Raw genomic sequence first — 15,195 nt, forward strand, 5'->3', positions numbered from 1 at the left:
TTCCTGCTCTGTTTCAAAATGCTCTTTACAATACAAAGTACTTGTCCTTGAGTACACCAACCAAAGGAGTAATAATAGGATCTACAGCCTGCTTTTAGAGGGTGCAAGCAGGACCATGCATCCCTGCTGCTTCTCATTTCAGACTGATAATCAGCTCTATTTTGCATTAGATTGCTGTGTATCATTTACCTCAAAAATGTCGAGCTGTGGCCTCAGGGTATTTAGTGTGATAGAAAGATACCAGCAGAATTCAGATACTGACTTCTAAAACCACAGTCAAGATTGTGAAATCCAAAACCCGCTATGAGCACTGCAGGGTAGGTGTCCTAATCTCCTCATCAGCTTTTCGAATCTCAGCAGTAAGTGCCTGGCTCTCAGTGCTCCTCCTCATCCAGAGCCAAGGACTGACAGTGGCTCTTCTACCTGAGTACTGCAAACTGGAGGATCAGCCAAGCCCCTTCATCTGACCTAGGGACAGTGGATCAAAATCACCTGGGTGCTACTAACCTGATGCCAGTGGAGGTATCTTAGGGATTTACTTGCAGTGAAAATGTAATTAAGTGAAAGAAAGCCTGACAGCAAAGCCATGAAGAGAGGGGATTTCCTTCCCAACTCACACTGGCAATGCTCTCTGCTGTCTTCCCAGAAAAGCTTCAATGCCAAAGGTCTGTGATGCTGAACTTACAGAGCCAAGGATCAGCTCAGTCCTTCTCCATTTGGAGAGCTCTGTGCTCAGAGGCTCTTAGGTCGAGGACACAGCCTGACTCTGGGCAGCTTACTGCTCCTCAGAAGGGCAAGGAAAACATCTGTAGACTCCCCTCTCCTGCCAAGGAAAGAATTTCTCAATACGAGTCCTGAAAAATAAATGGAAATCTTCTACTGCAGGGATGTCAGGGGACACACTGAGGAAGACAAGAGACTGGAAATTGTGCAGAAGCAAGAAACCCCACTGCTCTTGGGCAAACGATCAACTACAAATGTAAAAATATTTACTTAGATTTGAGACCTTTTGGTAAGGCAAATTAAAAAGGCTGTTGTGCACTTCTAACTGACATGACTTGCCCCAAAAGAACCTCCCTCTCACTGTAGACAAGATATTCTGAGGACAGAGATCTAATTCCTCTGTCAATAATGCTGCTGTCAATCTTGAGTGGAACTGCTGCAGATTTCTTTACCAACAGTGATGTGAGAGGATGACATACATACACTTGTATCATTGTGTATAAAACTATTGGCAAATACTTCCCAGGGAAAAATACAGCAATTTAAGCCCTTTTCTAGTTTTTAATGAAAAAAAAAAAAAGGAAATCTCATACAGCAAACACTGGAAAGTTATGTATTATCTCCATGCTGATTGCACCTATCAAAGCCTGGAATCTGTGCCCAGCCACTCTGATGCAGGGGGGCTTTTCACCATTTGTTACCTGTTCCTGTAAAAATTGAGCACTTCCTCTTTTTAGCAAGACAGTGGTTTTCTGTGGGGATAAATTTATGCCAGGAAATTAAAAAAAAAAAAAAAAAGGAGAAACATATCAGAAAAATGAGATGTAACTCCTCTTGCCTCAGAAAGAGCAGCACTATGCACACAACAGTGGCTGCCTGGAAGGTGTGGCAGCTAAACCTAGTCCTCCAACCACATTTTATGCATAGCTGGTAACATTCACTACTGGGAAACCAACTGGAGGTCAACTGTGCAGGGTTTTCACTTATAGAGAGCACAGATGGGACAAATCCTTTTGAAGTTCTGAGCTCATTCTGAAATGATCAGTGCTCAGTCTGCCCTGTCCAAGAGCAGAGACTTTCTGACATCCAGCTGGCTGCCCTACACAACAGTCTCTGCACAGCCTTTTTTGCTTCCTCAGAGTGCAAAATGCATCACAGCACTTACACAAGACTTTAATTTGTGAACTTTAAGAGGTATGAAAAAAGCAACTGAGGCAGCTTGGTTGCAGCTGCTGTGAAGTCGTGCTTTAAAAAATTATCAAGGGGCACGACTATCACTTCCCAGAGATCCAAGCTCTGCACCCAAACTAGAACAAACCTTCCTGAATTTGACCCTATCTGCCAAAATGAATTCAAAGAGAAAACATTAATAAACAAACATATTAAAAAGAAACAGGTACTAGAAGAATCAAGGTCAAGCTTCTGGGTCTGTTTTTTTGTTGTTGTTTTGTTGGTTTTTTTTAAACCAGGCCCTTCTGGCAATCAGCTGATGTTTTAAGACTGCTCTCTTCTTCACTCAGGGTGTGACAACAGCAAAGCTGAGTCATTTTTACAGCAGCTAAGTTAAATATTGCCAGCAAGTTCACATAGAAAACAGACCTATTGCCTGTAATTCAAACATTTATTCCAAGTTTATTCAAGCTGAATTATCCAGTTATTTGGAATTTTTTTTCTGCTAAAAGGCATGTATTTTTATCAGCTCTTATAGAGAAACATCTATGATTTAGCTTCTTTTTGCTTATCTGTCAACAAAACTAAGAATCCTACAGGGAGGGCTCTAAATCTGCAGACTGGACGTCATGAAGTCAAGCTCATATAGGTGCAATCCCTAACATTCACAGTATGGTTGGCAATCCAGTGAGATGGGGTTCTGGTAGGAAAAGTGAGAATGGAGAAGTTCATAATACCATGAAAACCTCTGCTTATTTTCACTTAACACCAAAGCAGAATCAACACCCCTCACTGTTTCTAGCTGAGCACTCAGCTGGCAAAGGGATTCAGGCAGACAGAGCCATGATCAAAAAAACTCCCTTGCAATTTTTCACTACACAATTTTTATGACCCGATGAAAAGTGTAACTATTGGAAGCTCAGGGCTCTGATGCTCATACTCAACACTGGTTAATCTACACACAGAGGGGTAAAAATAAAAAATGCCTGATAACTAAATTGCTGCATAACAGTAGAAGTAATACAAACTACTAAATGCTTCCCTATAAAGCAGTAACAGTGTTTACTGTGAGATATTTTTCAGTTCTGAATAAAGGAGGGTTGGAGAACAGAAATTCAGAGAATGAAGAATATAGCCTAGTTATACAAAGAAATGTGATTCTCATGAAATGTAATAATACCCTGCATGAAAACAATGCCACTCATCTGTAGATCTCAAACCAGCAGCATCATGTATTAAGCCTTCCAACAGTTGTGAGATGTGAGGAGTTTAAATCTCCTCATTTTACACTGAAAGAAATAGGTGCAAACAAATTGACGAAAATTGCCAAAAGGCTGTCACTGGCTAAGAGAAGAGAGGTCTTGCCAACCGAAAAAGGCTCTGATTGTTTTTTGTTGGCCTCTGTCCCATCAAAACCTGATGCCTTGTCTGTGGGATAAGGGCAGCTCAACTAATATGATCTGACTACACACATGCTGTTCCAGAAAGCCAGACTTGTCCCAGATGAGTGACACTGAAGGCCACCAGCCAGCTTTTACTACTGGGATCTGGAGTTGGAGAGGTATTTTGAGCAGATGTGAGCTGTTCTACTCATGCTCCATGTTAATCAAAAGCCACATAAGCCTATTTGTACGTCCTGCATCTGAGGTACCAAATGCAGGGGAAGAGACAGGTTCACACACTCAGTTTTGGGCCATGCTGACACTCCTGGCCAGCATGGAGCTTGTGCCATTACCTTGAAACCAAAATGTACAATAGAATCCTAAAAGAAGAGATAGTCTTGGGTTCACAGAGGAACCTTGTGGTAGTGTATTTCTCTGGAAGACTGAGCACAAAGTCACTGTTTCCACAGCATATGCCTGGTTCACACGCTGATATTAAATTTGCCAAGTGGATGCTGCCACAACACAGTGATGCCACTTAAAGGCCTAATGCTTTACACTTTGGAATTCACTACTGGCACAAAAGCCACTTTCAAAGCCTGTTCTCTAAGTGGGTAGCAAACCATGAGGCTCTTAGCTGAGAAGAAGGATCACCAGCTACATGATACACAAACATAAATTATTAACAAGATGTTCCTTTAAAAGAACATTTCTTCTCATGGATAAATAGCTACTTACTGTTTTTGCTGGAGCACTACCTGGTAGTGGGCTTGTCTCAACGAAATACTTCCTCAGAAGGTGTTTGCTGGATTCAGGACTGTCCATCAGGATGTAGGAACAAAAGAAAGCTCCATTCCGTAATAAAAACACAGCTACATCTTCATTCCCTATAAAGAAAAGACATTTTTCTCTTCTCCTCATGTAAATGAACCAACAAGGAGCTGAAGAGAAATCCTAGGAAGTAACCACTTCTGATAAAAAACATGGGGGTGTGTGAAAAGGGAACTGAACTGCATAGAGACTGTTTCCTCCAGTGACAGGATTTAGTTTAGTCAGACTGAAACAGCAGAGACACTATGCAAAAGCACTGGCCCAAGCTCCTTTTTTCTCTTATTTGCCCCATATTATTAAACTATACACACAGCTGTGCTTTGAGTGTAAATTATCCAGCCTAAATCAGGCATGTGTGCCAGAGTGTCCATAACAATAATGCTTTTACTTAGAAGGTTTCTACTTTTGAAGGGTCTTTTCCCTAGGAGTTTAAAGAGGAAGGTTCAGCCTCTCATTATTTACAGTAATTTAACAGAAGGCTGTCACTTAAATCTGGCTAAATCAAAAGGTTCAGAGCCAAATTTACTTTCATTTACCCCACTAGAAATCCAGGACAATTCCAGACAAGCCAGTCTACACTGATACTATCCTAGATGTGAACTCAGCCCATTCTTTAAAAGACACTGAAGAAAGGGGCAAGGTTTTGAAGCATGCAAATACATACCTGCTTTTATAGCAGCGTACAGGGGCAACCGTATAAGAACTGGAAACTCATTCTTCCTGACTGCACAGCTCTCTGGGTCAGCACTGTATGCACGAATTAGGAGCTTAACTATGTCCAAATGTCCCTGCTGGCACGCTATGGCCAGCATCCAGTTCAGGAGTTGTTGGCAAGTATTACGACCTACAGAAAAGATGCAGCATTTGATTGAGTTGATGTCACCAGGCTGTGATGTGCAATGGTCATCCACAAATAATGGCTCTGCAAAAGGCTCAGGGTGAAGACTCCAAGGACAAAGGAGCAGACTTCACTGTAGGAGTTTGTTATAGAAGAGCCCTAAGTTGGCCAGGCATAAACTTTTCAGCTTTGCTTTATTGCTTTTCATTTCCTGACCAGTTAATGGGCAAACTTTTTTGACTGAGCTAGTCATGCATAACCTGCCGACAGTGGAAGGTTTCAAGGATGCCTGCTAGGCTGACAGCAGAAAAATCAAACATCTAATCCCAAGCAGAGGTGGCAAAGGATGACCTGGACTGTCTTTGCATCTATCCAAGCCCACTTCTTCCAAGTTAGTGGGAGGGGATACAAAGGAGGAAACACAGCTGACTTCTCATGCTACTAAATGAATTTAAAAAAATGTAAATGCTTCAGAAAACACAAAATAATTGTTGTAGTTTGTTATCATTACAACCTAAAGTCTCCCCAAAAAATTTCATTTCCCCTTGAAATATTTCATTTTGAGTGAATACCTTACTATCAATTCACAGTAAAGTCAGACAAATGTCATTTAAGGCTAAAAACTAAAATACCATGTTCTGATTTTTGCATGAATTTCCTAATGTTTCAGTCATCTCCAAACTGCTGCTGTTTTTTTGACAAATGAATGTTTTGACTGTAGAACACTGCTTTCCTCTAGGTGTGCATCATTCTGAGCATGTAACTAAATGCCCATGACAGGATGATTTCTGCTAACAGTAAGCAGATCTCAAATCTTCCCAGATTCACAGTATCACTTCCATTTACTTCACAAATTCACATCCCCTTTGAAACGCTTGCAGAAATGTCCACAAGCCCAAGTTTACATGTCAAGTTTTTTTTTTGCAGTTTCTCCATGTGGAAATTACGTAGTTCTTTGCATTCTTAACAACTTGACTTAATCACTCACCCTCACTCTGCAAAAAAAGGGCTCCACTTCAGCTGTAAGCCACAAGAAGTTCACTCTGGGCCAGAGAGAATCACTGCAGTGCATTTGCCAAGCTGCAAATTCATGTAATTTATTCCTAAACCCTGTAATTGGTTTCTATGTAACTTCTCACGGAAATAAATGGAATGAAAAAACTTCTGAAAGCTGCTGTTTGTATAGAGCACCTCCCTGATGCCCTGAAGCAAGGGTTTAAGGGAATTGAGTCAATTCTAAACTGAATTAAGTTTCCAGAAACTACTTAAGTCACTTTTCATTACTAAGAGTATTATATTAATATAATTTAATTTTTGCTAGGAGGTTACAAAACCAGTGCTGTCAGCCTCCTTTCTGGCTAAACGAAATATTACATTTAATTGCATTCCCCAAACTGGAACCTTTCTTTTGCTTATTAGTGCTCTAACAGTTTAAGAACATCAAATAAGCAGGTTTCCCAACAGGTTATTCCTGTTCTCATCAAGTACACTGGCAAGTATATAGCTCCAGTGAGGAGATAGAGCTATGTTCAGGTCAAATATTGGAGAGACCTAGCTTAGCTGTTGTGTTACTGCAGTGTCTGAGGTGAAGATAGCAATTCACTCTGTTGTGCAGGATCACTAGACCTGGAATCCAGAGTGAGAAGCAGCTGTCATGCCTGCAGCACACTAAGACAGGGGACCCAAACAAAAGTTCCTGGTCCTGACTCAGAATAATGCTCTTTCTTCTTCCCACAGCTGCCTTTAAAATTGTGCCTGGGTCTAAAAATGTCTCCGTTGTGCTATGAAGTAATTTTTAAAATAAAATGTAACTAAAATATAATTATGATTCTAAAGAAGGAATTCCCCTGAAAGTCAAGACAAAACACTGACCAGAGAGCACAGAGCATGCTGCCAGCTGTGCACCCAAACTATTATTCGCCAGACAGTCATGCTGCACTCTCCCTCTCAGCACCACTGAGTCTGCTGGATCAGCAGAGTGGGATGATGCTGTTTCCTGAAAATCCCTTCATTTCTCTGTGGGATCTGGGACAGTACCCAGCTGTGAGGGCTGATGGGAATGAATTGTCTGCTTCCAGTTTGCAAACATGGAATATTTTTATGCATGTGTTTTTCCCCCCATGGGGGAAGTTTTCTTCAAACACATCAGAGATTAGATTCCTCCATGCACTTTCCCATGATTAAGTCCCTCCCATTTCAAGGGATGTGAAAAAAATTAATAAATGCCTGCTTGAAGGTACAGCACACAGCTACCCAAAGCTTGAGGAAAGGCAGAGACAACACAATAGACTTACCATGCAAGGAATCCAGCAGCTCCTTCACAACATCCTTATGTCCAAAATATGCAGCCACCACAGCTGCGTTGTCATCATTAGGTTCTGTTGGTAACACCACTAATGCCTCCTTCAGTAAATACCTCACAGCCTGAAGATCTCCATATGCTGCTGCAATACCTAAAAGCTGGCACTGGTAAAGAAAACACAGCAGAATAAATTTTCTGTGAAGGGAGTGAGCAGAGAAAGAGAGCATTTCTAGAGCCAGGTATTTATTTGTGCCCACGCAAACGCATACCCACTGCCACGGTGGTTAACTGAGAATGTCATAAACACTAGTAGCCATTATAATAATTGCTGTTGATATAATAATTGTATTATTAATTATTATTAATTTGTTGGGGTTTGCTTTATAGGTTTTTTTATGACTTTACTGAAAAAGTGCCCAAGGCACTGACTGGTGAGAGTAAAACCATTTTTCATGGACCTAGTAAAAGTATTTGCATGGCTCTGCTACAGGGTGTAGTATGTCCAGGTTTGGAGATGGCCAATATGCCTGGACTGGCACACAGGTGCTCTCCCAAAATGCCAAGATAAGCTCTGTGCAAAGAGCAGGCTCAAAAGGAGAGCTCTGAAGGCAGAGCAGTGCAGAAGCTGGTGCAGAGGATTTAGTTCCAAACACAAGCAGCAAAACCTTCCCAGGGGGCCATTGACCATCTTTGTATTGATGGGGGAATACTTCTTTTACTAAATCTATAAACTGCTTTCTTTTTATGAGGAAAATGCCATTTCCCTCTTTTAGTGACCATGGCAACAGGACCCCTCCTCACACAGTCTCCCATTCCTACACATGCTGTTTCTGTCACCTGCCTTTCTCATCTGTACTTTTAAGGGCAAATACTCTCCCTGAATATCTGCTCCTGAAGTACCCCACACAACCAGCAGTTTCTGGGACCCTGCAGCACCAGCACAGTATATATAACTGACTGGATTTTCTACATGAGAAATGATGGAAGACAGCAACTTGGCATTTTGCTTTCTTTCCCAATAAAATGTGAGAAAGAGTGGTAACCTAACCCTACCTTTTCCACTTGCAGTGCAGTCTCTTCACATGACAACTTAATTAACTCTTGGGCTTTATTGGTGTCTCCAGCTTTGTAAGCATCCTGAATGCTTTCTGTAACAGGTGTCTGAATTACAGAGACTTCGCCAACTGTGGACTGTTTGCCACCCATGTCCACAATTCCTGAAGTAAAGAGAGAAAAGAAGGGTCAGAAAGAATCATAGAATCATAGGGGTTGGAAGGAACCTCTGAAGATCATCAAGTCCAACCCCCCTGCTGCACCAGAAACACCTAAAGGCAGATCACACAGAAACAGATCCGGATGGGTCTTGAAAGTCTCCAGAGAAGGAGACTCCACAACCTCTCTAGGCAGCCTGTTCCAGTGCTCCATCACCCTCACAGTAAAGAAGTTTTTCCTCATGTTGAGGTAGAACTTCCTGTGTTGTAACTTGGTGCCGTCTCCCCTCATCCTATCACAGGGCACCACTGAAAAGAGACTGGCCCATTCTTGACATCCACCCTTCAGATACTTATAGACATTAATAAGATCCCCTCTCAGTCTTCTTTTCTCAGGACTGAACAGCCCCAGTTCTCTCAGCCTTTCCTTGTATGACAGATGTTCCAGTCTCTTAATCATCCTTGTAGCTCTAATGAAGTTCATTACTCATGCACAGCTGCAACATCAATGCATTCTGGCAACAAAAAAAAGGGGGTGAACTATTTTCAGTGGAATATTTACTGCACACAAATAAAAAAATAGGAAAACCCTCTAAATACTCAGTTACCTGATAAAAGAAAGTGATAATATATTAAAGCACTTTTCAACAGGGACAGGAAACTAAAACGGACAGTGAGTTCCCCAATTGCTCCCTGAGGTGGTTTCCAAAGGACAGTGTGAAAGCTCAGCCACATCTGCCTTGCAGCAGTGTTCTACGTGCCACCCCCAGCTGCAGGAACCAGGGAAGAGGAGGCCTGGTAGGAGATCAGCACCTGTGCTACTTCTGAAGCAGCAAGGTGCCTGCAGGACCTGTAACTATTAGCCTTGCTTCAGTCACACTTCACCTCCAGACAATAAAACCTCGCTGTGTTTCTCCAGCATTTTCAACCAGAGCTTTATACACCTGAACAAATGTGAAATGAAAGAAATTGGGAATATTTTTACCTTGGGAAAAGAGTAAAAGGAGATTATGCAAGATGATTAGTGTCACCCTGATCAATCCTGGAGTCTCCTAGGCTAGACTTTTTTTTTTTTTTTTAAATGTCATTAGGAAGCAGAAGAGTTTTTACATATCAAAGATTAAAAGCTGCAAACCATTAAAGAAGATGCTTGTGGTGGGTGGCTAATAAAGAGGCAGCCATCAAGTCTCACACCCATCCACCCCCACAACTACCAGAACTGGGAAAGCCGCAGGAAAGTCACTGAATTATTAGTAAGATGTTCAGGTCCACTCCTGAATGACATGCAAGACAGAGAAAAGCACTCTTCCCTTGAAAAGAGACCATTTCATACTCACTTTTTCCTGCTAAAACCATTATTACTTATTATTGCTTCTTTGCAACTGGTTAAATAAAGCCCTTGAGCCCACAGATTTTCACATTTGTTAACAAAGATGTGTTTGTTTGTTTTTTAAATAGACTCATGTGCCATGCAGGGCCTAGTTTAATGCAACTCAGAAAAATAAGTAAATTTAGACTAATCTATAACTGTCAGTAAATATCTTTGAATAATACAGTCTGAATCACCAATAGGTTCTGACTAACAATTCTCATCAATTATTTAAACCAAGCTCAAATCACTCAGACATTGGAGACGCCTCCAGAGATTTGAGCCATTAAAAATGTGCCCACATCAATAACCTTTCTCAGATGATGCGGAATGCATGAAGGACAAGCAGCAGAAATTAGGGCAGATGAATGTGGTGGTAAATGACAGCACAACAAACTGCATCTTAGAGCTCATGGTAATAGAAGCAGTGCCTTCATGATTCTGTAGTTTTCAGGGATACATGGGAAAAGAAATCAATCCAGTGTTTGTTACAGTCTTTCAGAGCAAACTTCCCACCTGTAAGAGATCTGTATGAATATTGTGTATGATTTAATTTTCTATTTAGTAGACACTAAAGGTAAGAAATGCTAATTATTCTAATTAGGCAAGTAGCTGTTTACAGGGTGATAGAAGAGAGAACTTTAAAGCAAAATAGTTCTCCATTCTAAACAACTCAGAACTGGGCTAAGTAAAATCAAGAAGATCAGAGCCAAGCAGTTACTGGAACATGCAGCTGCCCTGCACTCGGCATCCTGTGATGAAATCCTGAACCTAGAGAGAAGCACTGGAATTCCCCTTGGAGCTAAAAATGCCTCACATGGGAGACACAAAACATCTGGAAAGCTGAGCAGGAAGCCCTGCAAGATAGAGCACAGCAACTTTTATCTGGTTGCTAAAAAAATGCTAGAAGGAGGGACCAAATTTTACTTCCTTCCAGCCTCAATCCTGATTTTGGGGACTATCACAAGACACACATGTAGGTGTGCATTGGCATCTACAGCCAATGCACAAGTTAAGGCACAAACTTTCTGCCAAAGGATTGAGCAGGACCATCTTTGTGTCTTTTTAAATCACAGCCAGGGAAGGTGGAGGTACAAGTATTTCATGGTCAGAGATTAATTTGGAATCTAGAAGATCCCAGTGTCACTACCTCTACTATTAGAGAGGTCTCCAGCCAACTTCTCATGCATTCTGCACACCCGGAGCTTTCCTACAGGAGAAATTTCCATCCCTCCTACTGGAACAGGTCTGCTGTGCAGGGAAGACTACCAAATCAGTTGGCCAAGGAACACAAGAAGGACCACAATGTTTTAACCAAGGGAAGGAACAACTCCACAAGCTAGACCCTAATCCCAAAAACACTTCTGTGTTTTACCAAATGACTACTCCAAAAAAACCACTTGGCTAATGTGTCATACTTCCTCCTATGTTTTTGGCCCCCTCAAAATGCCTTCAGTCCTTTGCAGTGTAACAGCTTAGCTACAACCACTGCCACCATCATGGCTGTTTGGAGAACTTGGGCTGGCCATCAAGCACCACAATGTGCTTGTGTACATTAGGTGTAGACTTCTGGGCACTCCAGGAATGGGAAGGTCACAAAAGGCTCTCTTTGTGGAGTTTCCATGCACCCAGAGTTAGCTGGCAGCTTAATCAGAGTCTTTGGGATATTAATTTTAGCCCCTAAATTCAATTTTAGTTTTGTCTGAAGCAAATAAGGAGTTCTTACTGGTCTAACTGAAACTGCTCATCCATTCCTAAGTTCCCAAAACACACAGAAGCCATCCATGCCAAAGCTAAGGATCTCACCAAACAAATTACCCAATTCACAGAAAACTTCCTGGTGACTTAGTAAATGATATATTGACTTCTGAAATATGAATGGAAAATAAGAAGCAGTAGGTTTTATAAGCTTAATTTATACTCAACGGTAGGAAAAAAAAAAAAAAAAGGAGGAAAATTATATTTTACTGACTAAAGGCTGTTTTATTTCTGGAATATGTATGACTGAACTATCATCAGTGCTGGCATTCTTGTAGGCTGGGAATAAAGTTTTGCCAATACATGCATCAGCCATTTTTAGCAAAAAAATGAGCCAAAATCCCAACAAATTCTGCCTATGGTTTTAACCCTACAAATCTCATGCTCTTTACCTGAGCTCTTCATGGCTTTCTTAGTAGGGTCAATGTCACATACATATAGCCTTGAACAACAAGATACAAGAGCAATATTGAGGTTGAATAATATCGAACCTCTCTTTTTTTACTTGATTATGCAATATGCTGAGCAACTAAACTCAGATGTAACAAAGTGCTTTTAATTCTTAGATTGCACGGCTTTAGGAAGTGGCTTCTGTCCTTTGCACAATAGGGTCCATGTTGCTGTTTGACAAGGCATGTTTCTCTGTGCAAAACAGAACGGCAAGGTATGATGTTCTCTCAGTACTTCTTGGATATTCCTGTAATAAAAAGCTACTAGAAACTCCAGAAGCTCTTACAGACCCTTTTTGATTTCTTTTAGTTTTTTAATTACTGCCCACAGGACAGAGCTCCTGTGTTGGCACAGGCTCCTCTAAAATCAATGAAGCCTATCTGAACTGGTGTGAGTTCATTTTTCTAAAATGTTTGAATGCCAGTGAAAATAAGGTCATGGGGTTTACTCCCTGTCGTTCAGATCATCTCTGCATCATCTTTATTTAACCTCTCCATAGACTTGTGGCTTTTTTTCTTTGCTTGCTTTCTAATGACTGTGAGCAAACCAAGCACTGTGTGTAAGGGGAAAATGGGAGGCATTTGCTGACATTGAAAATGCATCCACACCTCACAAACTTAACAGCTTGTATCAAAGCAACTAACTGTGAAAATATTTCTCACTCTCAATTGCAATGTTATACTTTGGAAGCAGCCTTTAAGCTTGGCTTTGCAGTAACAGCCTTTTACAAAAGCTAAGGGCAAGACTAATGTTATTTTTAAAAATATTCCAATGTAAATTAAATAGCAGTTACCCACAAAAAAGGCAGTGTTATTTTATTGCCATGCAAAGGTTACAAGAATATGACTTTTAAAGTGCAACACACTGCTGTAGTCCCTCAGAGAAACAGACCAAAAATAAATCTTATTTATAATAAAGGGTACGATGACAATTTCAGAGATCTATCTAGTTACACCCTGTCTCAGGCCTTGTTTGTGAGGTTTCACCCCAGCAGCTGAAAAACAAACAAACAAAAACCCCTAAAATTTCTATACTGACACTATTAAATGATCAGCAAACAGGTGAGGGTTTGCAGGTCAATGCTGTGAATCAGCAAATGGCTGCAAAACAAACCAGCACGCCATACAGATATTATTTTTATATCCCAAATCACTGCATTACTGTCTCTGACACACCACTACATCAGCCCCTTTGATAAGGTAGGAGTTCTCTAGCAACTAACTGGGATATTTTTATTTAGCAGAGAAATACATAAATGAGATGCTTATCACAGGATGAAATAGAGCAGGAAGCTAACTTCCTCCAAAACAGAATTACAATAATATTAAAACTTTAAAACTGCTACTGACCTTGTCATAATGTGTGCAGGTATTTCCAGAGATGGAAGCAAATCAAGATGATGCTTTAACACAGCATCCCATCCACGATGCTCAATTAAGCTATTAATTCCCTGGGCTGTTTAGCCACCCACCTCTGCTTCAGCACAAGCAGCTCTTCCAGCAGCCACTGGCTGGAGTGTCTTTTGGCTTGCTGGCTGCTCCTTTGTCTGAATTAACTACCACACTTGAGCACTGACAGCTATTTTCATCTCCATGTCCCATTACAGCGAAATCTAAGCCTTTGGTTCAGAGAGGATCTGGGGTGGGGGTGGGCTGGGAGGCCGCCTCTCCAGGCTGAGCTCAGATATTAATTCCTCAACAGCACCAGATGGCTACAGCTAACCTGCACCAGCTTCATCTTCTGCCATTTTGACTTTTGAGTGCTGCCACAGAGTAAATAAAAATGGGACAGAGATGAGGTCTAAGATGTGCTGAATATTTAAAGAAAACCCTCCCCAACACTTAGAAACACACAAGCACTAATGAACATTTTTAATACTACTCTAGTTAAGTTCAGGGAAGGTTGATTTGCAAAATTAACAGAAAGCCATGTTATTTCTGAGCCTGTGTAACAGACTCATGTATCTGCTGTTGCTTTGAAAAACGTCAGACTAATAAACTGAACAACAGTCAACAGGAAGCCTCCAGTGATTTCACAGGATGGTGGATCTATACTACATTGTGCTTTCCACTTAGATGGGTAAGATAATGTTTTCAGTCCTCTGGAAATCTTTGAGATACTGAAAAATAACTCCCATCCTAAACCAGGAAGAAAAGCCAAAACCTTGGGTTGTTTATTAAAAAACCAACAACAACAACAACAACAAAACCAAACATTTTTAAATCTGCCCAGGTCAGCAAAAATGCTTTAAGAAATAAAGATGCCTTTTGTATTCCTTGTCTAATTAGCTAACACTTCAAAACAGGTTTCACTTGTTGCTTAAAAAAAGATAAAAGGTTTTGTTCGTTCATTTTATTAATTAACTTATTAAAAAATACTGTCAAGGACCAAGGTGTGTTCCCAGGAGGGAAGTTGTTCCCCCCACCTAAAGTCAGTCCAATTGGCCCCATGGCCAGGACCTGGCTCAGAACCATGACAGGAGAGTCCTGAGCAGAAACCCTGTGATCTACTTCACCTAGTTCTCAGATTTAGGCAAAATGCATATGGCTCAACCTGCTATAAAAGATCCCCAGCAGGATTCAAAATGGTCAGAACCACTTACAAATCTCCATGTGAGAAGATAAGGTGAGAAAGTTATGGTAAATCCAACTGAGAGGTAACAGGGTGGTTTATCTGGGAAATTCAGCGTCACCACTGAAGAGACCACACCAGAATTGGGTCATGTCCCTCTGACCCTGATTATTATCTCTTCAAAATGAATGAGACATGCCAGCTTCTCAAGACAGAGGGAACTCTCCACAAAATATTTTTGCCTATTTTTTGTGGTTCCATTTTACCCAAACATCCATTATTTCAGCTAATTAAGGGAGTGGCTGTACACCAAGATCTGCCTGCTGAGGCAGTGGAAAACATGATGTATTGACTACAAGAGAAACCCACATCTACAGCACAGCTTACAATCAATGTTCACCCCAAAAGGAAACTTAGAACCCTAAAAAAGACCAGATCTGAAGCACAGAAGAATGCTTCAAAAAACATAAATCCAGAACTGAAGGGATCTTTTCCTTATTATTGCATAATCTGAAATTATTTTTCAATTGTTTACATGCCAGTACCATGCACACAAAGTGCTGATCTGCATTCAAATATTTCCAGCAGGA

At 41.0% G+C, this 15,195-nt stretch overlaps 1 protein-coding gene across 1 annotated transcript in view; it reads right to left on the reverse strand.

Moving 5' to 3' along the window:
- The window catches only part of LRRK1 (leucine-rich repeat kinase 1), a 75,862-nt gene that overhangs the window by 50,263 nt on the left and 10,404 nt on the right, over positions 1–15,195 (reverse strand). The window contains exons 2-5 of the mRNA XM_009995305.1: positions 8,300–8,463; positions 7,239–7,410; positions 4,771–4,950; positions 4,014–4,162 (exon numbers count right to left, since the gene is read on the reverse strand). Coding sequence (XP_009993607.1) covers positions 4,014–4,162; positions 4,771–4,950; positions 7,239–7,410; positions 8,300–8,463 — 665 coding nt within the window. The remainder of the gene's footprint in view (positions 1–4,013; positions 4,163–4,770; positions 4,951–7,238; positions 7,411–8,299; positions 8,464–15,195) is intronic.

This window comes from Chaetura pelagica, unplaced genomic scaffold (assembly GCF_000747805.2).
Source record: "Chaetura pelagica isolate M959 unplaced genomic scaffold, ChaPel_1.0 scaffold453, whole genome shotgun sequence".
NCBI lineage: Eukaryota > Metazoa > Chordata > Aves > Apodiformes > Apodidae > Chaetura > Chaetura pelagica.